At 32.9% G+C, this 22,629-nt stretch overlaps 1 protein-coding gene across 1 annotated transcript in view; it reads right to left on the bottom strand.

The window, feature by feature from the left end:
• Positions 1 to 22,629, bottom strand: part of CDH26 (cadherin 26) — a 66,204-nt gene that overhangs the window by 11,221 nt on the left and 32,354 nt on the right. The window contains exons 6-16 of the mRNA XM_051976682.1: positions 22,427 to 22,593; positions 20,940 to 21,068; positions 19,418 to 19,603; positions 16,811 to 17,070; positions 13,768 to 13,910; positions 11,377 to 11,610; positions 10,953 to 11,174; positions 10,399 to 10,529; positions 4,063 to 4,146; positions 2,823 to 2,906; positions 1,048 to 1,131 (exon numbers count right to left, since the gene is read on the bottom strand). Of these exons, the coding sequence (XP_051832642.1) occupies positions 1,048 to 1,131; positions 2,823 to 2,906; positions 4,063 to 4,146; positions 10,399 to 10,529; positions 10,953 to 11,174; positions 11,377 to 11,610; positions 13,768 to 13,910; positions 16,811 to 17,070; positions 19,418 to 19,603; positions 20,940 to 21,068; positions 22,427 to 22,593 (1,724 nt within the window). The remainder of the gene's footprint in view (positions 1 to 1,047; positions 1,132 to 2,822; positions 2,907 to 4,062; positions 4,147 to 10,398; positions 10,530 to 10,952; positions 11,175 to 11,376; positions 11,611 to 13,767; positions 13,911 to 16,810; positions 17,071 to 19,417; positions 19,604 to 20,939; positions 21,069 to 22,426; positions 22,594 to 22,629) is intronic.

Genomic DNA, 22,629 nt, shown 5'->3' with positions numbered 1-22,629 from the left:
CTTCTTAAATTTTTCATTTTCTAGCATCGGAGCAGTTCTGTCATATTTGAGACTACTGATATTTCTCCTAGCACCCTTAATGCTGGCTTTTGATTCAGCCTAACATTTCACTTGATGAAATATGAATATCAGTTAAATAATCAAGGTGACAATTTATACTTTTTCCAATATCAAACCAATCAGTTGCTCCATGTTCAGTTCTAACTATTGTTTTTTAATTCACAGACAGAATTCTTAGGAAATGCTCCCTTTTCTTTATGGATTTGCAATATTTTGTTATGATCCATATAAAGATTTTGGTATATCAATGAAGTGGATAGTCTTCTGTAATTCCCTTGCTTTCTTCATAACTAGAGAATGTTGGCAATTTGATCTTTAGTTCCTCCACCTCTTTGAAAACTCTTCTGGGAGATCTCAGTTCACATATTCTGAAGGTAGTTTTTAGCATCTTAAGCCCAACCTTACTGGCATGTAAAATGAGAGCAACTGTTCAAGAGTTAGAACATTTCTTGGCATTTGCCTTCTTTAGGATTGGGGGTATAAATCGATCTCTATCAATTCAGTGACCACTACTGGCTTTTTCAAGTTTTCTGTCATATTGAGTGCTGCACTTTAGCAGCAAGCTCAGTAAAGAAACCGATTTCTTAAAAATTATAATTGGGTAAGTAAAAGCTAAAGAATGCAAAAGATACCAAGCAAAAGAGAAATTAAATAAAGAAAAAAGGAAAAGAAAACAAAATAACAACAAGCATAATGTAAAAGAAGATAATTTTAGAATTCATAAAAATTTAGATTGAGTAAAATTACCAGTCTTGAGTCCAAAAAATAGATGATGAAACACAGTATGTTCTTTTTTTTAGAGAGAGCTAAAGGGGTGCTATTTATTGTATAGATTGTTGTATATACTGTTAGGTCATTTTGTCTTAGCTATTTGTCATACAGAAGAATTCAACTGGGAAAAAGTATACTGGGAAATGACTGCAGTATAAAAAGAGGAAAACTTTTAAAAAATTAAAAACAAATAAATAATCTAAAAAAAAATCTTACTTGAGTTAATGTCTCTGCTATTTTTCTTTCCAATCTTTCCATTTGGCTTTTAGTACACAGGCTCCTTGTGTCATTTGGATAGCACTATAATATAAGAAAATTCAAGCCGTAAAAACACTGATAAATGTTACTAGATCAGTATAACCATTTTCTATGTCTGCCATTTCTTCCCTAGAGCCACCATACAAACAAGCCGGGCAAGAAATCACATTGGCTCTGAGTCGCATAATCTTGTTACCATTCCCCTCCTCTCTCCTAGTTGAAATACTCTTCAAAGCTAGCTTGCATATGTCACTCTGATTCTGATTTGCAGTATCTTCTACCATGCATTATATGATCCAGCTGGGCACCACAGTAAATAGAGTGTTGGGCTTGGAGTTAAAAAGGTCTGAGTTCAAATCCTGCCTCCAGTACTTACTACCTCTGTGATCCTGGTCAAGTCACTTAATCTCTCTCTGTTTGTTTCAGTTTCTTTCTCCATAAAATGAAGGAGTTAAACTCAATGGACTTTAAGATTCCTTCCAGCTCTAAATCTATGATTCTATGAGAACTGGAAAGGGAATAGAGAGAAGAAAAGTGTTTTTTCTTGGTGCAGGTTGTTTCTGAAGGATCCAAGGATCCTAAGACCTGAAAACCAGAGAGGTGAATTGTCCCAAGCACAAATATGCAGAGACAAAAGAAATTTCCACATAGGCTATATCCAAAAATGAGTTTTTCATTTTGCATATTTAGCCCACCACTTCTCTGTCAAGATGTGGCCAACTTCCATCATTAGTCCTCTGGGATCATAGTTTATCTTTGTGTTGATAAGAATTACTGTCTTCCAAAATTATTCATTTTTATAATTTTTTATACCATAAATTGTTCTAGTTCATTTCCCAGGTATTTCAGAAAGCAACTCTTTCATAATTTTAAACAAATTTTTAACATTCATTTTTGAAATTTTGAGTGGCAAATTCTCTCTCCCTCTAACCCCTTTTCTACCTGCAAGATCCAGACAGAACATTTGCTCTTTAGGCGGTGTCTTTGCTCATAGTATTCCTTTACTTGGAATGACTTTCTTACTTCTTCCCTCCAACCTTTAAACTCTAACCCAAAAAACTTAAAAGTCCTGTTCTCCCTAGTCCTCTCTGAATCCTAGCTGATATCAACTTCCCCATTAATAGCTCATATGAGACTTTACTTTGCACCTTCCCAAAGAATTTATCAGTCAATATTATTTATTATTAGCGTTATCACCCATTCATTGAGAAGGCAAGAATACAAAAAAGTGTCAGTCACATTACAAAAATATAAAAATTTTCAAAAGCAAGAAAAATAAATTTTCTACTCTGCACATCCCCTTTAACCCAGAAATAAATACTACTAGATTTATCCTAAAGAGATCAAATAAAAAGGAGAAAGACTTATAGATACAAAAATATTCATAGGAACTTTTTTTGTGGTAGCAGAAGAATTGGAATTCAATATTTAAAAATTAATGTTAAAATAATAGCAAACAGAAAGGTGAAAAAATTATTAAAAATTTAGAATGAGTTCAATGATCAGTTTTAGGTTCAAAGAAGAGATGATAAAATACAATATGCTCTTTTTTAGAGAGAGCTGGAAATGTGCGATGGTAGAGATTGTTGTATACTGTTAAATCATCTTTCTTAACTTTTTTGTTTACTATTTGCTATTTTAAAAAGGGTTCAATTGGAAAGAAGTATACTAGGAAATTACTGCAGTATAAAGAGGGAAAACTAAAAAGAAAATAAAAACAAAATTCTTCTTACTCCAGTTAATCTCTCTGATATTTCTGTTTCCTTCCTTTTCAGTTGGCTTTTAGTATGTAGATTCCTTGTGTCATTTGGATAGTACTGTAACATAAAAAAAATTCAATTTGTAGAAACACTGATAGGTATTACTAGATCAGTACAACCTAGGTTTGTACCTACTATTTCTGCCTTAAGGCCACCAAACAGGCAGGAAATCACACCAGCTCTGTTACCATATCCCACTGAACTGAAATACTCGTCAAAGCTAGCTTCTATATGTCACTCTGATTCTGAGTTATAGTGTCTCCCACATCCAGACTAGACATTAGTTTTTACGCAGTGTTTTTGCTCATAGTATTCCTTTACTTGGAATTACTTTCTTACTTCTTCCCTCCAACCCTTAAACTCTAACCCAAAAAACTTAAAAGTCCTGTTCTCCCTAGTCCTCTCTGAATCCTAGTTGATATCAACTTCCCCATTAATAGCTCATATGAGACTTTATTTTGCACCTTCCCAAAGAATTTATCAGTCAATATTATTTATTATTAGAGTTATCACCCATTCATTGAGAAGGCAAGAATACAAAAAAGTGTGAGTCACATTACAAAAACATAAAAATTTTCAAAAGCAAGAAAAATAAATTTTCTACTCTGCACATCCCCTTTAATCCAGAAATAAATATTACTAGATTTATCCTAAAGAGATCAAATAAAAAGGAGAAAGACATAGATACAAAAATATTCATAGGAACTTTTTTGTGATAGCAGAAGAATTGGAATTCAATATTTAAAAATTAATGTTAAAATAATAGCAAACATAAAGGTGAAAAAAATACCAGAAATAAATTTTAGATTTATCCTAAAGAGATCAAATAAAAAAGAGAAAGACTTATAGATACAAAAATATTCATAGGAATTTTTTTGTGGTAGCAGAAGAATTGGAATTCAATATTTTAAAATTAATGTTAAAAATAATAGCAAACAGAAAGGTGAAAAAATTATTAAAAATCTAGAATGAGTTCAATGATCAGTCTTAGGTTCAAAGAAGAGATGATGAAATACAATATGCTCTTTTAGAGAGAGCTGGAGATGTGCGATGGTAGAGATTGTTGTATACTGTTAAATCATCTTTCTTAACTTTTTTGTTTACTATTTGCTATTTTAAAAAGGGTTCAATTGGAAAGAAGCATACTAGGAAATTACTGCAGTATAAAAAGAGGGAAAACTAAAAAGAAAATAAAAACAAAAATTCTTCTTACTCCAGTTAATCCCTCTGATATTTCTGTTTCCTTCCTTTTCAGTTGGCTTTTAGTATGTAGATTCCTTGTGTCATTTGGATAGTGCTGTAACATAAAAAAAATTCAATTTGTAGAAACACTGATAGGTATTACTAGATCAGTACAACCTATGTTTGTACCTACTATTTCTGCCTTAAGGCAACCAAACAGGCAGGAAATCACACCAGCTCTGAGTCACATATGCTTGTCACCATATTCCACTGAACTGAAATACTCTTCAACACTAGCTTCTATATGTCACTGATTCTGAGTTATAGTGTCTCCCACATCCAGACTGGACATTAGTTTTTAGGCAGTGTCTTTACTTGGAATGACCTTCTTCCCTCTTTCCCTGGGGGTTTCATATGAGATTTTACCTTTCAAATTCTCAAAGAATTGAGCACTCATTATTGTTTAATATTATGTTATCACCCACTAAGACTTTTAAGTTCCTATTTGATCAGAAGCCATGCCTTATCTAATTTTTTTCTCTCAGAACCAAGTAAAGCACTGTAAACACAGAAGACCCTTTAGAAAACTTGCTGCACCCCAAATAATTACAAATAACTACTCTGGGACTTTGAATTAGAACTATCCTTATACTATCTTTACATGTGAGGGATTATACTGTAGCAACCACAATCAGGGACCGCTCAAGTTCTTAGGAATTCAGCTATAAAAATAAGAATGTATTTGAGAACATTGGATCCTTATGTTTATGTCTTGCTATTAAAAGTCATTTATTAAAATGTTATTTATTAAATTATTAATATTAAAAGTTATTCATTAAAACATGTTCTTTTTAATAATCTATTTTACCACCAAAACATTTAAGAGTTAACTAATTTTTTTGTCAAAGACAATTCCCAAGTTAAAAAGCCTTTCCATAATCATTTAGTAATATTTTTTTCTAACCACAGTATTGATATTAATAAAGTGATTAGTCCTTAAACATTGTGATTTGAAAAATGTCCCAAAAATTACATTGCAGTAAATTAAAAAGGTCTTTGGTCTCAGATATATTACTAATAGATATATTCACATATATATAGAATAAGAGTGTAGAAAATTCTTTCAACAGCTTTGTCTTTTATGTTTATACTATAGATCAATAGCTCTAATGATCTTGAGAAAAAAGTGAAAGGTCGACATAACAATGAATGAATACATCAGAAAACTCATAGTCAGCTTTTTAGAAGTGCTTATTTATTAGGTTGGGTTTTTTTCTATATTTATTTCAAGCCCATGGTCATTTTGCTCAGTTGGGTGGAGAACATTGTTAATGAGGATAGGGCTGCAGGTTTAATTTCTAAATTATATACAGATTATACTTTCAACTCAGATGGGGGGGAGGAAGAAAGAATGGCAAATTAGCAAAAAATTACAGATTTATAATCCATAATTAGTTGACAGATATGGAATCAGGAGATCTGGTTTAAATAATAATTCATATACTAGCTATATGATTATGGCCAAATAAAGACTTCAAAATGTCAAATGAATGCATTATCATTATTCTATTTCAAAATTTACCATCATAAGTGGAAAAAGAAACCTTGAAACATTTTTCTCTGCATAAGAACAACATAAAACTATATAAACACAAATTCTAAATTCATCATATTCCATTTTAAATATTAGAAATTATAGAATAATAGGTTATGAATTCTATACTCTTTATAACAAAAAGCAAGTTTTTTCATTTTCAAATTGCATAAAAATAGCAATAATGAACAAGTAACAATGTTGTTTCTATTCAGTTATTTTTACATGCCTGACTGATCCCATTTTGGGTTTTCTTTGCAAAGATACTGGAGTAATTTGTCATTTCCTTCTTTGGTTCATTTTTACAGATGAGGAAACTGAGGCAAACATAGTTAAATCACTTGCTCACAGTCACACAGTTAGTAAGCACCTGAGGCCATATTCAAATTCATATCTTCCTGACTCTATGTCCAGCATTCTATGTATTATGCCACTTAACGGCCCTTGGAAAGAGATAGCATGTTTAAGTAAGAGATGGCAAATTTTCTAGAATTAGGTCTAAAATGTATTTAACTTTAGCAGTACATAGTTGAATCAAAACAAATATAATAGTGAGTTTTATGGTAAATATTAATTTAAGCATCAACTACGAAATCACTAGTATATTTAAGTATGGAGATAGATGTATATTTCTCTTACCTAAGTACTAAATTCAAAGTGTGTTTGACAATACAGAAATGGTGATAAAGAGGCTGATATAAATAAAGTACACAATGAACCTTAAAATAGGTATTTTATATGGTATCTTCTGATGACCTAGGAAGGTCAAAAATAGTAGACTATTCAGGGACTGTTGGCAAAATTAATGGATAATTCATAGTTATAGAATTAACATTGTATTTATTGCTGAGATTTCACTGTAATGATTTTAATCCACCCAATAGGTTTTTGTTGAGTTCCTATAAACAGATTATGACGCTTGTCATTGTAAGGGTATACAAAGCAAATAGCTTTTCAAAGTTCTTCAAAAAAATTCATTTAGTTAGCAAAAAAAGACACATATGCACACACAAAAAAAATCACACTAAAAGATTCTTTATGCTAAGTTTTAAGTGAATGGCATAGAGAAAAATATCTGTATGATTTCAGCCAAGCACAGAATCTTAATCAGAAGGTATCTAGTCCATCTCATACCTGAAAAAAAGATCTTTTCTAAAACATCTCCAACAATGACCATCCAACCCTTAGCTGGAAAACTCCAATGAAGGAGAAACAACTACCTCCTGAAAAGTCCATTCTACTTGGGGATTTATGTAACTGTTGGAAAAATTTCTCCTCAAATTGACCTGAAATCAGCCTCTCTGCAATTTCTATTGTTCCTATCTCTGTATTCTGAGGCCAAATTAAAAAAAGATAAGGGAAGGCACAGTGTAAGCTAATGTGGCCACCACAGAAACAATATTGGATTTGGAGTCAGAGGGCCTGGTTTCAAGTCTTGACATGGAAAATTCCTACCTGAATGACCTCTAGCAAATAATTTCCCCCTCTACGGACCTTAGTTTCTCCAAATGAAAATTAAATAGGTTAGATAAAATAGTCTATATGTTTTTATCTACTTTATATTTTTCATCACATTCCTTTGTAGAGGCTAATCTACAATTTTTCTTTTCATTTTTGACCCCTCATCTCCCTACTCTCTATTCTTAGTAAGGATTCACTTTTCATACTTTACTGAGAAAATTAAGTCCATCTACAATAAATTTCCTCTCTTTTTACTTTACAATGGAAATCCTATTCTTCATTGTCTCCTATTCTGCTACAATCTTTGAAAAGGCAGAGTCCCACCTCTCTTTGCCAAGGACAATCTTTCCATAAATTTGTCCTTTTCACCTTTCCCTCTTTTTCATCTTAAATCTCTCCTCAGTTTCAGATTTCCTTCCCATTGCTACAAACATGCCAGGTCTTCCTCCATTTCGTAGAGAACAGAGATTGTTTCCTTTTTCTCTTTGTATCTTAAGTTTCTAGTATAGTACCTTGCATATAATAGTTACGTAATAAATGTATCTTGAGTGGTTTTAGAAAAGAGGCTAATTAGCATTTTTTATGTTAATTATGATGGCTGATGGCAACTATGGAATGTTTTTAATTAAGTAAATTATTTGACCAAATGTAAGCTTATTATCAAAATTGAGGACAATATTTATTCTTATTTAACTTTGTAGAAATTTTATCTTGGATTATCTCATTCAAGTTGGCTATGAGGATTATAGACATGCTGCATAAACATTTTATTAAGATATGGGAAAATCCATGATTCATTCTGGAGTACAAAATACTATGCCATGTTTTTGTATGCAAAGAATGCTATAAAATTAATTGCTTAATATGTGACTTGAATATATGACATCAAGGAACCAGTAGGGATAAAACAAATAGGAGGATGAGAGTGAGTTGAATTTTTGGATCATATTAGAGGCCAGGTATGAATGGTAAGGAAGAAGAGGATATAAGGACATTAGGAGGTATCAGAGAGATAAGCAGATGATACTAAACTTGGGCATATTCATAGGAACAAAGCAGGTTTGAGATGGGAAGGTGAATTGGTTGGACACAACAGAATTTAAATGAAGAATCAAAGAATTGGGAGAAGTGTCTATCGGTGAAATTGAAGTAGATAGAAGATAATTAGGAATTAGAGGTATATAATTAGGCTATAACATTATACAACCTATAGCCTTCAATTTTTTAAATAATGAAAACTATTTAAAAGTACACATAATTTCACCATAATCCCCTCATTTCATTTGTAACCAGGTCCTTTTTCTCTATTTTGTAATCTTAGCGGAGGTCTACTGTTGGAAGTTATACATCCATGAAGAAATTGTCATTTTCATGCTTTTTTTCCCCAAAAATATTTGGTTATTTTTTCATATTTTTTCCATAATAAAAGTTTCAATTTCTAGAGATGAGAGAATGAAGTAACAATATTCTTTAGGATTTATCAATTATTTGGCTTGATTAAAAAAACCTTCATAGTTATTATATTACTTTACTATTATATATAATTTAAATTTCATCATAGACATCTTGTTCTGAGGCTTATTGAGTGATTGATCATCATGGAGTAAAAGTAACACTTGGTTTTCAAAGGTTATTCTAGTAGTTCTTATTAAGCAGGAAGGGACAGCTTTAATTACATGCCAAGTGACAGACTATATGTCTCTCGACTGAAAAACAGCCTCACTAAATTTGAAGTGCTTCATCACCTGATAACTGCACACCAGGTGAAAAATAATTTTGGCTATAGCAATTAATAAAAATTGTCCTAATAAGATATGGAGCCATTGGTACCTACATCAATGGAAGGAATGTCAATATCAATATTGTCACATGATAAATATGGTTTTATTTATAGATACTGCTGCTGTCCAGCTCTTCGTGACCCCATCTGGGATTTTTTTGGCAAAGATAATGAAGTGGTTTCCTATTCCTTCTCTAGTTCATTTTACAGATGAAGGACCGAGGTACACAGGGTTAAATCGCTTGCCCAGGGCCATACAGCTAGTAAGAGTTGGAGGCCACATTTGAATTCAAGAAGATGAATCTTCTTGATTCTAAGGCATTCTCTATTCACTAGACTTTTTAACTGCCCTTTTATTCTCAAAGAAGTGCTGTTAATTTAGAGAGTGTGTTCTTAGGGCACAGTTGACCTGGTGCTATTGCCAGGGTTAGGGATAGCATGTGAGTCATAATAGTAACAGATTGCAAACAGATGGGGTTATCACACACACGTATCACATGTCTTTGGATGGGCTCCCTAGTCCTCACTTCCTGCTTGAATTATAGTCTGGACTAGGTTTTTCCTTTACTGGGACAATTCCTGGAAGGGGCTAGTACTCTGGCCTTCCACTGTAAAAAGCCTCATGTCAGACCTGTTTTCTTTCGTTTCCCAAAACACATAAAATAAAAATGATTGGGGCATAGAATAATGCAAGAAATTTAATCCAAAAAACATTTATTAGGTGATTACTGTGTTTAATGTACAGTAATAAGTTTCAGGAATACAAAGACCAAAAAAAGTTTCGTCTCTTAAGGAATCTCCTATGGAAAATGTTTTCTTGATTTTCTACTTAAGATGTGTTTTAGTTAACAAGCACATATTAACTACCTACTATGTGTCAGGCACTGTACTAAATCCTACAAATAAAAAGAAAAAAAAAACTTCTCTAAAGGGGCTCACAGTCTTAATGGAAAGGACATCATGCAAACAACTATAGTCAGGATAAATTGAAGAAAATCAAACAGGAAGAACTAAAATTAAGAGGCACTGGGAAAGCCTTTTTTAAGTCTTATAGAAGTTAGGGTTTTACTTGGGACTTGAAAGAAGTCAGAGAGACCTAAAAGTAAAAATGAAAAGAGAATTCTAGGCCTCAGGGATGCCCAGTGAAAATTCCTCAAGACAGCAAATGGAATATATTGTGCAAGAAAAAGCAAGGCGAGTAGTGTCACTGAATTACATAGTGTGGGGAGCAGAATGATGTGTAAGAAGACTAGAAAGGTAGAAGGGGGCCTGATTGTAAGGAGCTTTGAATGCCAAATAAAAATTTTTAAATTTAATCCTTTAAGTAATAGGGAGCCAGTGGAATTCACTGAATAGGGAGGATGACATAGAACATGGAAAGAAGTGGGAAAAAATGGAAGAGAGAAGATAAGGGGTAATAGATGATGGGAGTGAATCAAACGAGTGAGTGACTCAGCATGTGTATATGGTATAGCATAAACATCATTCAAGATGATGTCTGAAAAAAAACACATTAAAATACAATTTATTACCAGTGTTGAAGTGTTTTCACTTTCATCATTATATGTGATCAAGGACTGACTGCCCGGTTCATAAGGAAAAGGTTTTGGCTGCCTCTTGTTTGCAGATCCAAAAGAAAACTGCAGCAAGAAAAGTAGGGCTACTGTGATGGAGAGAAAAAAATTCAAATTCATTTTGTCAGTTGAACAAATGTATATTAACTATTTAGAAGATTTTTATCATCTTAAAAAACAGGGCTTTATATGGGATAGCTCTCTGGGAAGAAGGAAGAGAATAAAGGGGAAATTTTAATAATATAAAAACAAAAGAGATCAACAAAAATGTATCTTTTCACCAAAAGGAACCATTGATCCATATTCTAAGAGAGAATTCCCTCTGCCATGTTATCTAGCTCATGCTTAAGCATCTAAGTCCCTGTAATAGTCCAGAGTCACACTTCCCTTCTCCCCCACTCTTTCCTTTCTATTCCTGGTCCATGACTTAATGGATTATTGGATAGAAATGCTGTTTTCTTAGCCAATAAAAACTGGGATATCACTGAGAATGTAGGAAGCTGACTACTGACCTGCCAATAATATGAAAGCTACACATATCAGGGTAATGGCAACTCCACCAAGTTCTACAAAGGCCATTGAAGAGTCTATGCAGGTAATTCCATTGAGACAGGAACACAGCTTCACATATAGCATCTGTTTCTTGAAAAATCCTTGTTTATCTAAGATAATGAAGGGCACTGAATAATTACCATTTGGGAGACTTCTTACCATTAGAAGTTCCACAGAATAACCTACAAGAAAAAAAAAAAAGACTCAGCTGTAGATCAGAATATTATAAATTTTATTATATACAAACAGTAAGTACCACTTAAAACTAGATCAACTAAAAGCCACAAATGCATATTTTTTCAAATATTTATTAAATGCCTACTATATGCAAGGTACCATATAATATATATCAATTAACACAAAGCACAAAGGAGAAAAACTTACCAAAATTGTTCCCTAGCTTCCAAGTATCTTTTATATTTCCAGAAGAATCATCTAACTTAAACGTAAAAGGACCAGAGAATGGATCTAAATCTTTATCCTCAGCTTCCACAAGAAAAGATGCATTCTGCTCCATCTTACAAACTTCCATGAAAGGTTTAACAAGACTAGGTGTATTGTCATTCTCGTCAGAAAGAAAAAGCATCATAGTTCCTGTACTTGTCTGAGGCGGGATACCTTAGAATAGAAAGAGAACAGATCAGTGGATTTATATTCACTCCTGCCCCCCAACTTAAGGTATATATTCCTTGATTACACCAAAAAATATATAAATAAGAATAAAATTAGTGACAATGAAAGTGTTTCAGGAAAATGATTTCTAATTAATCACTGACCCATATTTCAGCATAAAAAACCACTAATCAATTTGAAAACAGCTTGAATCTATTTTCCTATGTAATGAAAAACTCAAAATGTCTATTAAAAAGTATTTTAAAATAATGGTTTATTAAAATCCTAGCTCTAACCCTATCTGTGACCCTGGGCAAACCTCAATTTCTCTGGACTTAAAAATGGGCTCCTCCAGTTCCAATAGCATTGTGATAGAAAGAATCATCCAGAGAGCAAGGACTAAATGTAGAGCATAACATAGTATTTTCACCTTTTTTTGTTGTTGTTTGCTTGTTATTTTTTTCTTTCTCATTTTTTCCTTTTTTGGTTTTATTTTTCTTGGGCAGCATGATAAATGCAGAAATATGTTTTGAAGAATTGCACATGTTTAACTTAAATTACTTGTTGTCTACTTAGGGGTAGGGGCAAGGAAGAGAGAAAAATATGGAACGCAAGATTTTGTAAGGGTGAATGTTGAAAACTATCTTTGCATGTATTTTAAAAATAAAAAGTTATTGTTAAAAAAAATTAAATGAGCTCCTCCACAAAATGAGGTGATGACATTTATTATTTACTTCACAGGACTATTGAGAGGAAAGCAAATTATAAATCTTACAAGTAGTATAGAAATGAAAATTGTTATTTTAAGAAATCAAATCAGTGGAAAATATGTAAAATATGTAAAAATATGTAAAATTCATGCAAAACATGAATCCAGATTTCAGGGCTCTAAATTTCTTTAGTTAATGCTTATTAAGAAAGTGGATTTAATATCTAAGAAATTAAAGTGAAGTTTTAAGATAAGAGTGTTATACACTCTACTGAGTGACAGCTTTCAGTTCATAAACTTTTAAAAACTTTAAATTATCCAAATAGTTTAAATATTAACTAACTTTCACCTACTAAACTTTATTCCCTTGTACTTTGGCTTATGAATTCAGACTTGAAGGATTGTAACATAGCCATAAACCACCCCACTTTAAAGATGTTTGACCTTCTTAGAGGCAGCTGGTGGTGCAGTAGAAAAAGAACTGGGCCAAGAGTGAGAAAAACCTAAGTTAAAATTCAACTTTAGCTTTTTGTTAGCTGTGTGATCTTGAGAAAGTAAAACAAACTCTGTTAGATTCATTTTTATAAAATGGCAAAATGAAAATAATAATAGCATCTACCCCATAAGTTATTATAAAATTAAATGAGAAAAAAATTATAAAAAGTACTTGGCATATATTAATATTGTTTTAGATGCATGTTTACATATGGATAAATGGCTATGTATATTACATATATACGTGTGTGTATCTGAATATATGTAGGTTTATATGCATCTATGTGTGTATATATATATGAAGTAAAAAGTGCACAGCAAAGAACAAAAGAATAACCTACAAGGAAACAAAGGAAAGATGGGCACTGATGAATACAATCTCTTCTATTATTATGAAAATTTATTGTTATATATTTTGAATTTTTTCTGATGTTCTACTGGGTACATGACAATATTTTGTTTTATTTTCCCTTTCTGTCTTTCTTTTTCTATTCTGTTTTTTCTTATTTGTTTTGATTTTATTTTCCTTTTCTGTATTTCTTTTTCTATTGTTTTTTCTTATTTTGTATTCAGTTCACTTTTAAAAAAGTGCTAGGCAAATGGGTCTGGCAAATACTAAGTACTATATTAAGGTTTATTCTCTTTCCTTTCCTCCTTAGGATTCACAAATAAGGAGAAAGTATGCTAAATATTTACCAAGGATAGTTTGCTTGGAAAAAACAGGTACAAAAATTGGCAAAGGATATAATTTGACTACAACTTCCATAACTTCTAATAGCCTCCTATGGAACTATCATAGTTTTTCCTCCTAGAACACTGTTCTCCCAGGTTTCTCTGTGATTGTGGGAAGGCAAGGATAACTATATTAGTTTTACGGATTCTGGTCCAAGATTCTCATGAGTATTCTTTTCTCCTCATGCAGGGACATTGGGTTGTCTATGGCTGAGTTATATGCTTACCATCATCAATGGCATTGACGATAATTGTGTAAAAGCTGTTGTTCACATATGGGGATTCCCGATCCACATGTTTCACTGTGGTAACCACACCAGAGCGTTCATCCACAGTGACCCACCTGGCAGGATCATGAACCAGTCTAAACCTTTAGAAGGAAGAAAAAAACAATTTAAAAGTAACAAGAGGGGAACCAGGAAAACAATATTTACAGTGACTACAACTGATGTAAATGAAAGGACAATAACAACTATAAAATGAAATTCAATGCTGCTTAAAAAATGATAAAGTTTGGCAAACAGGAATACAGAAAAAAGCGTCTTCCCTCTTCTTTGCAATAGTGGGAGACTGGGTATGAAATAATGAATGTACTGTCAATCTTGGTTGGTAGATTACTTAGTTTTCAAGAATTACTTTTTACTCTTCCTCTCTCTATTTTTTTTTCCTCCTTTGGTTCTCTGGGGAAGAGCCAACAAAGGAGAATACTAGGATATAAATATGACAAAAACAAAAAGATATTAAATTTTTTTTAATGTTTTAGGGAAATCACAATGCCCACGAAAAGAAAATTTAAATTTAGAATTAGGCTACAATTCACGAATGGGGTGAAAGACATAAAGGTTGGCAGCTCTGCAAAATGAGATGTACAATAATACAGAAGAATCAATGAAAATTCATATTATCTAATCCTAGTTTCCCCTTGGCTCTCCATTTTGTATTAATAATAACTATATTGATTCAGGGAGAATATTATATTTTAATAAAGAATGAAACTTCATCTAACTACTTGCTTAATGATCAGATTCCATACTAACAAAATGATTCAAAGAAACATGAAATTTCAATTTTTGTCTGCTGTAAAATGAGGAGATGGGCCCCTTCCAGCCCTGTAATTCTGTATTTCTACTATCCTTACCATTCTATGGTTATGTATACTATGGGTCTCTATCGCAGAAAGTTCTGGGTAGCAGGCAGCACAGGGAATATTGTGGCAGGCTGTTCTGAGTTTAAATCTGGCCTCAGACATTATATATGTGATCCTGGGCAAATTACTTCCTGTTTACCTCATTTTCCTCATCTATAAAATGAGCTGGAGAAAGAAATAACAAATCATTCTATTATCTTTGACAAACCCCATTGGATTTCAGACATGATCTAAATAACGCAATAACAGCAACCATAGAAGGTTTTAGGTTCTAAGAACTCTCCCAGTTCTAATGTCTAAAGTCTCACTTAAAGGAAGTCTAAAATCTAAGATTCAGACTCTCTTGTCTCTGGTCTCTGATTTTATTTTGTGGTCTATGATTTGAATTATTCCATTATGTGAAGAGAGGGTTCTAGTCAGAGAAACTTCTAGCTAAGTACATAAGGTGATATATATAATCTTTTATTTTCCCTTGTAGCGTATTTAGAAAAACTGAGTTCTAATCCCAGTTTTGTTATGTATATTATGTTATGTGTATAGTTTCTGGCAAGTAATTTCTCTATAAATCTCTATTTCCTTATTTTTTAAAATAATGGAGTTGAATTAGATATCATCACTAAGATCCCTTCCCTAGTTCTTCCAGTATGTGACATAATGTCATGTACTCTTATTAAATAGTAAGGTGTTCAAAGTCTCTCTGATCTTGTGGTATAACAGATCTTGATCAAATTATCAGCAATAGATAATTCAGAGGCACAGATAGAGTTTCCTCCCACCTAAATAAACAATCAACCAGAACACTGCAAGCCCTTAGGAGGGCTTCTCTATTCCTTCTTAAAATCCAGGGCTTTTTAATCATTCCATTTTAAAACTTGACGAGCTAAAATTTTCAAAGAAGCTGCTGCCTTCCATTTATAGTTTCACATCATCAGGCAACTAAAACTCTGCAAACACAAATGGCATCAGTGTTTACAAAACAGAGGCACTATAAGTGGCAAATCATTCATCCTTGTAGTATCTGAAGCATTAAGAAAACAATTCTCTGGTAACCTTGGATCTGAGACCTCATTCAAATTAGATGCAAATGGACTGGAGAGGAAAGATAGTGTCACACTGTAACTCAATAGCCTGCTGCAACAGAAAGAGGACAGGATTTGGAATCAGAGAGATTAGATTCAAATCCTAAACCTTATACTTTGAGTTTGGATAAGCAAGTCTCTTAATCCTTCAGACCCCTGTTCTGTTAAATAAGGGAGTTGGACTAGGAAACTTTTTAGATCCCCTCCAGCACTAACTGTATGATTTTAATTTATTTTACCTTTTTTTTTTTCTCCCTGAGGCAATTGGGATTAAGTGACTTGTCCAGGGTCACACAGTTAGGAAGTTAAGTGTCTGAGGCCAGATTTGAACTCAGGTCCTCCTGACTTCTGGGCTAGTGCTCTATCCACTGCACCTACCTGTGCCCCCAATTGTATGATTTTAAGGTTACAAGAAAGCTGAAAGAATCAAATGGAATAATAGATGTAAAGTATTTTGTATCCCTTAAAAGTGCTACAAGAATGTTAGCTTTTACAGAGGCTTAAGTTTAAAAGTCCTTGTCTTTTCTTTTTTTGTAACTAAAATTAATTCATTATTGGGGTAATCCATTTTATCATGGAATCAGAATTGAACACAGGAGAAATCAGTTGACCGTGTAAAACCTCTACTAAAACATTGTGTAGTAGTGTGGTAGTAAGGCTGGATTCACAGATATTCAAATGGAGTATAGCCTCAGTCAGGTCTAGTCAAGTTGGAAAAGGTTCTACTATATGGTTCTGGCAACAGCCTGTGCATTTGTCATAAGGACCTGCGTAGTTAGCCTTGGAAAATCTCTTCACCAAAGCGCAGATGCCATAGGGTGATTATGTTTTTAACTACAGCAGATCATTAGGCCATTCTTTAAGGTGTGGAGAGATTGTAATTTATACATGTAGCAGGAGCATCCTTGCCAAGGAAACCATATCACTTCTGAAATACCAATACTGAAAAAGTGAAGATTTTAAGCAATAACAATAGCATCATGTGATGGTATATGATTCATTCCAAATGGAAAATAACCCTCATTTCCTCTATTATATCTTCACCTTATGTTCTTGCTGTTCCCATCTGGGTCTGTAGCATTATATCTTCCCAACTGGATCCCAGGACCAGCTCCATCAACTTCTTGAACGATAATATTAGGAGGATGGAACTGAGGAGGGTCATTAGTATCAATAACCTTCACATTCACAGTTGCAGTGCTGGTTCCATTGCCAAATTGGTCTTTTTCACATGAAGAGAATGGTTCTTCATTTTCAATTACAATAACAAGTTTTCTGTCTGGCAGGTTTTCATAATCCAAAGGCTGTCAATCCCAAATAGAAGACTTTATTAGCAAATATGTCTTGTAGCAAATATGAAACTGGGACCTTATGATCTTTGTTACCTCTATATTACAGAATCAAAGAATCTCAGGTATTAATCGGCCATCAGAGATTAATTTAGATAACTCATATTTGAAAGACTTCTTTCCACAACATTCCCAACAAATAACTTTATAACCTTGGTTTTAAGGTCTCTTTCTAGGGATAGGAAATTCACTATCTTATGAGGGAAACTCTTTTATTTATGTATTTTATTCATTTAATTACATATTTGTTTACTTATTTATTCATTTATTTACTCATTCATTCATCTATCTATTTATCTGTCTGTGTTATTTTAAATATGACAAACACCAACAAATGCAACTCTCTATTTCTATCTGAAAAGAATAGGAAAAAAATTTTCATATGAAACCATGACTCTGATTATATACAGCTTTTTTTTTTAAGTCTATACTTAATTCAAAATATTCCAAAGCTATCTTGTCTATTGACCTCTAGACTTTTTTTTCTGAACTCTTTTGAACATTTTCCTTCCATGCCTGATGAACACATTGCTTTTCCTTTTCCTTTTTTTTTTTTTTTTTTTTGGTCTTCAGTATCAATAACCACCCTCTCCCCACTAATTCTCATGCTGTCTTCTTCCTCTCCTCTTATTCTAAGGTCCCTTTCAGCACAATCTATGATATTATGATCAGTCTTCAAGAATCATGGTTGATTCTTTCATTAATCAGAGTTCTAAAAGAAGCCCTAATCATTAGAAAATGCCACCAAAGTGAGTAGAACTATGCTTCTCTGTATTTCACTTCTTTGGTCTTAAGTTCTTAAGACCACTCTCTTGGTCCAGGCCAATTCTCCTATGGAACATTCACATTATCTTTTACAAGAAAGTCTTCATCTCATTCTCAGATCATATATGGATTTTTTTTTTCATGGCTAAATAAAATCACTATCAATAAAAGTAGAAAAATACAACCAAAATCAAAACTAAATGAAAAATTAATGTAAAAAGCAAGATTACAAAATCGGAGGAATGTTGAGAATATGTATATTTATAACACAGTTGCCCAATATACAAAGTGATTTAATGTGGTAGGGGAACAGAGACATATAGGAAACAAATATATTAATTTCTAAGAATGCATAAAGCAATGGAAACAGGAGGGACATGCCAAGCTTGAGAATTTTCTTTCCAAGATTTCATACCTTTTAGATTCTGGCCATATATAAGGAAACTGATTATGGGCAGATATTGACCAAAAAGAGACAATGTTGATTTAAAAGACTATAGCACACAGTTTACTAATTCAGCTTTGACTAAATAAATGAAGGTAAAAGAGTAGATAAGAGAAAATTATCAACAGCCTTATGAAAATTTTTTCTAAATCACATTGCTGTTCATCCTTGATTCTTTTTTTTTTTTTCCTGAGGCATTTGGGGTTAAGCAACTTGCCCAGGATTACATAGCTAGGAAGTGTTAAGTGTCTAAGGTCAGATTTGAATTCAACTCCTCCTGACTTCAGGGCTGGTCATGTATTTAGTTTTTTAAGAGGCCCAATCACGTCAAAAGGGTGAGGTCTTCTGGATTTAAGTGAGGCAAGGCTGCATAGTCATCATTTTTTCCCTAGAATGATCAGAGTTCATTGGCAACATATAGGTCAGGACAATTGGCAATTGTCCCAGTCTTTTAAAGCTAAGGTCCAAATCACTAATGATAAAATGGATATAAATAAAACCAAATTATCTTTCATTGTGGGACAAAGCACTAAATTTGTCATCAAAGGACCTACTTTCAAATTCTTCCTATGTCCTACCTGAGAGAATGTGGACAAATCACTTAACTCTTTAGGCCTCAACTTCCTTGTCTACAAAATGAGGGAACTGAACTCAGACCTCAAAGATCCCTTTCAGATTTAGATATACGCCAATAATTTCATACTCATCAAACTATTTAAAATTACACATAACAGAAGTGGATATTGTCAGGGGGAGAGCTGGAAGGACCAACATACTAATGCAAATTGGTACAAACTTATAGAAAAAAAATTGAATTATATTTGAAAAGTCATTAAAAGGTACATTCTGCTTTGACTTAATAATATTCTTACTAAACATAGATCTCTGAGATGTCAACAGAAAATTTTCATAGTCATCTCTTAGTAACAAGGACCTGGAAATTGCAAATAGCTGAACAAATTTTGATATATGAAAATAATAGAATTTATTTCATCATAAGAGAGGGAAATTATGAAGAATTCAGGGAAATCTGAGAAAATCAGAAAATATACTAGAATATGTCTGGCTAGTGCAACTAGGCCAAGACTTTACCTTGATGACATTTAAAATTCCTTCATTGGTCCCAGGATCTGTTACAATATCGAAGTGTTCTTCTTCATTACCATGTAATATTTTGTATTTTACTTTCCAGGCAGGCGTGAATGGAGAATCATCATCTTGCACTAGGAGCCTTAGCACTTCCTGTTGTATTTGACCTTCAGAAATCTGTATTTTATACTGAAAGAAGCAATCATTAAGTCAGTGCTACTAAGACAAAGAAAACTTCTCTCATTTTCTTTCTCTATCTAGCTTATTAACTCAGAAGCCTGGACACATCTCTTTACTGAAATCTCTAAAAGAATTTGAAATTCTAGTTATTTGATAGCAGTATAACCAATGATAATGAGGCATATTCTCTGCCTGCTACTTGGACTGTTAAAAATAAAATGATTTTTTTAAAGTTCTCTTGAACATGCTATTTTCCTAATATTTCAAAATATTCTTTAAATTGTTTTTATGAATGTGTTGTAATATAAAACTGCTGGTAAAAGACAAAAGGAGAGGTACTCTAGATTAATGTAAAGAGTATTAGAGAGTCAGTAAATCTGAGTCCAAATTCTAGTTCTAATACTTTGGATAAGAATCAGTTTCTTTATCTGTAAAATGGAAAAATTTTTCCTTGTGCTACCTACCTTATAAAGTTTTTGGTACCACAGAAATGTGAATTATGATAACTACAGAGATTCCGAAAATACTTTTATATCACAAATAAGTCTTAAAATAATTGGTTATTCAATAACCTTAGTAACATTTTGGAGTCTTCAAACTAAAGCAACAAAAACAAAAGAGCAGAATCCTATTTTCTGGAGTTATTTGTCAAGCTTTGCTAAATCAGGGGGAAAAAATGAAACAAGCTCAAAAATAATATCTTTCAATATTATAATCAAGTTTGTTATGCGTTTGGTTTTTTATTTATCTCACTTTGATTTAGAAAATAAAATATGATTGTTTTTAAAATACTTAACTATTTGGGGAAATATTTTCTTTTAATCCTACACAAAAAAATCGGAAATAGACACTAAATACTTGCTAATTTCTTAATTCATCTAAAAGAAAATCATTCACATTCAAAATAATACTCTCTTATTGGTCAAGAATAATGATTCTCAGTCTTTTTTTCTCTTGTAAAATGCTATCATTTTGGATATTATTTCCTGACACCCAAATCACATTTTGTCACTTAATCCCTTTTACATATTAAGATATTACAACCAACTTAATTACAACCAATTAAGATAAATTACAACCAACCTGATTCTTCAGATTTCATGACATCTCTCACCCTGTCAAAACAATCACACACACCCTAGGATGATACAAACTGGAGACCAGATATTATTGGTCATTATGATGATTAAAAAACAGAAGTTAGAGGGCAGCTAGGTGATGCAGTGGATAGAGCACCAGCCCTGAAGTCAGGAGAACCTGAGGCTGTGTGACCCTGGGCAAGTCACTTAACCCCAACTGCCCCAGCAAATAAACAAACAAAACAGAAATTAGCTATTGAACTTACATCTTCCTTAGTAAATACAGGCATGTGACTGTTTCCCTCTTCAACAGCTATGTTAACAGTAGCAGTGGATGACAATGATGGCTCTCCATGGTCATTTGCTCTAATCAGTAATTTGAACAATTGGACAGCCTGTGCATGGGAGAAAAAGTTAGCTTCTCAACATAAGGCAAGAAAACAAGTTAACTTGCTTTTTTGCTTAATTTTCCTTTCCAGTTGTTTTACAGTAGCCCTTCCAATGTTTCATAATGGCATGGATATAAGATCTTGTAGGCTATGCCAGCAGAAAGCAAACCCTGGCAGGTCCTATAAAACTAGATAAATTTCTGGGCTAAATTCAGCAACAGAATCTGATTCTAATGCTCAAAGATTAGCCCATTCAGATTCAGAGATGTTCAACAACCTTTGGCTGGCAGGTAATGTAATTTATTGGGAGCCACTGTAATTTGTAAATAATGTTTACTTATATGGAAAGGTTGTGATTTTCATGGGTTGCACAAGCATCTATTCCAATGAAACCCTAGAGCTTTTAAAATATTTTTGTAGGACTGTAGGATTCAGCAGTAGAAAAGATCTTAGAGATCACCTTTCTAGTTCTCTCCTTTTAGAGATAAGGAAATTGAGACTAAGGGAAAAGTAAATTTCTTAGAGTCATAGCAGATAAGTAAAGCTAATATTAATACCCAGATTCAACGATAACTTTTACTTTTTTTCCTGTATTTAAATATACTTGTTTATTTGTATATGCATGTGTATTTATTTTAAATTTTGCTTATCTACTATTTATATAAGCTGCTATGTAGCACAGAGAATAGAGTGCCAGGCCTAGAGTCAAAAGACTCACCTTCACAAGTTCAAATGTAGCCTCAGACACTTACGAGCTTGTGACCCTGGGTAAGTCACTTAACACTGTTTGCTTCAGTTTCCTTATCTGTAAAATGAGCTGGAGAGGGAAATGGCAAACCCCCCTAGTATCCAATATCCAGCCGAAAAAATCCTAAACGAGGTCATAAAGAATTGAATGTGACTGAAACAACTGAACAATAACAACAAAGGTCTTTTCTACCATTGAATCCTATGTCTACTAAAAATATTTCAAAAGAACTAGGGTTTTACTGGGATAGAGCTTTGCTTTACTCATGTAGATTCTAGTCCTTCCACAATCTGTGAATATATGTGGGGGGGTTTTTTATGTTAGTGTGTGTGCACATAATCATGTAGTGCATATGTCTTCACCAAATATACAGTATAAGTGTAACTAGCTTAAGAAAAACACCATTATAATTATCTATGTCCCAAAGCAATTACCTACTAGATTGTCAAATCTTTCAAGACAAGTCTCCTGGCACAGTGCTCTAAACATAGCAGGCATTTGGTAAATACATGATGAATAAAAAAAAGATATATCTACACATTTAGAACTCATGTACAATAATCACATATAAGATACAGAATTCAAGATTTTAAATAATAGTAAAAAAATTTATGACCTCATAATCTAAGCATCCTGAGACACGAATTTCTCCACTACTGTGATCAATGTAAAACCCATTTCCTTTTTTCAATGGCACTTGTGAAACAAGGGAATAGGAAACTTCAGAATTGGGAGTTTGCTCTTTATCCAAATCCACTGCTTCTACCTGAAAAATAGGATCATCTAGAAGGAAAGAAAATGAAAATTAGTTGTTACAAC

Source organism: Antechinus flavipes, chromosome 2, assembly GCF_016432865.1.
Source record: "Antechinus flavipes isolate AdamAnt ecotype Samford, QLD, Australia chromosome 2, AdamAnt_v2, whole genome shotgun sequence".
In the NCBI taxonomy this organism is placed as follows: Eukaryota; Metazoa; Chordata; class Mammalia; order Dasyuromorphia; family Dasyuridae; genus Antechinus; species Antechinus flavipes.
The sequence above is the reverse complement of the archived record's forward strand: the minus strand, read 5'-3'. Positions and strand labels throughout refer to the sequence as shown.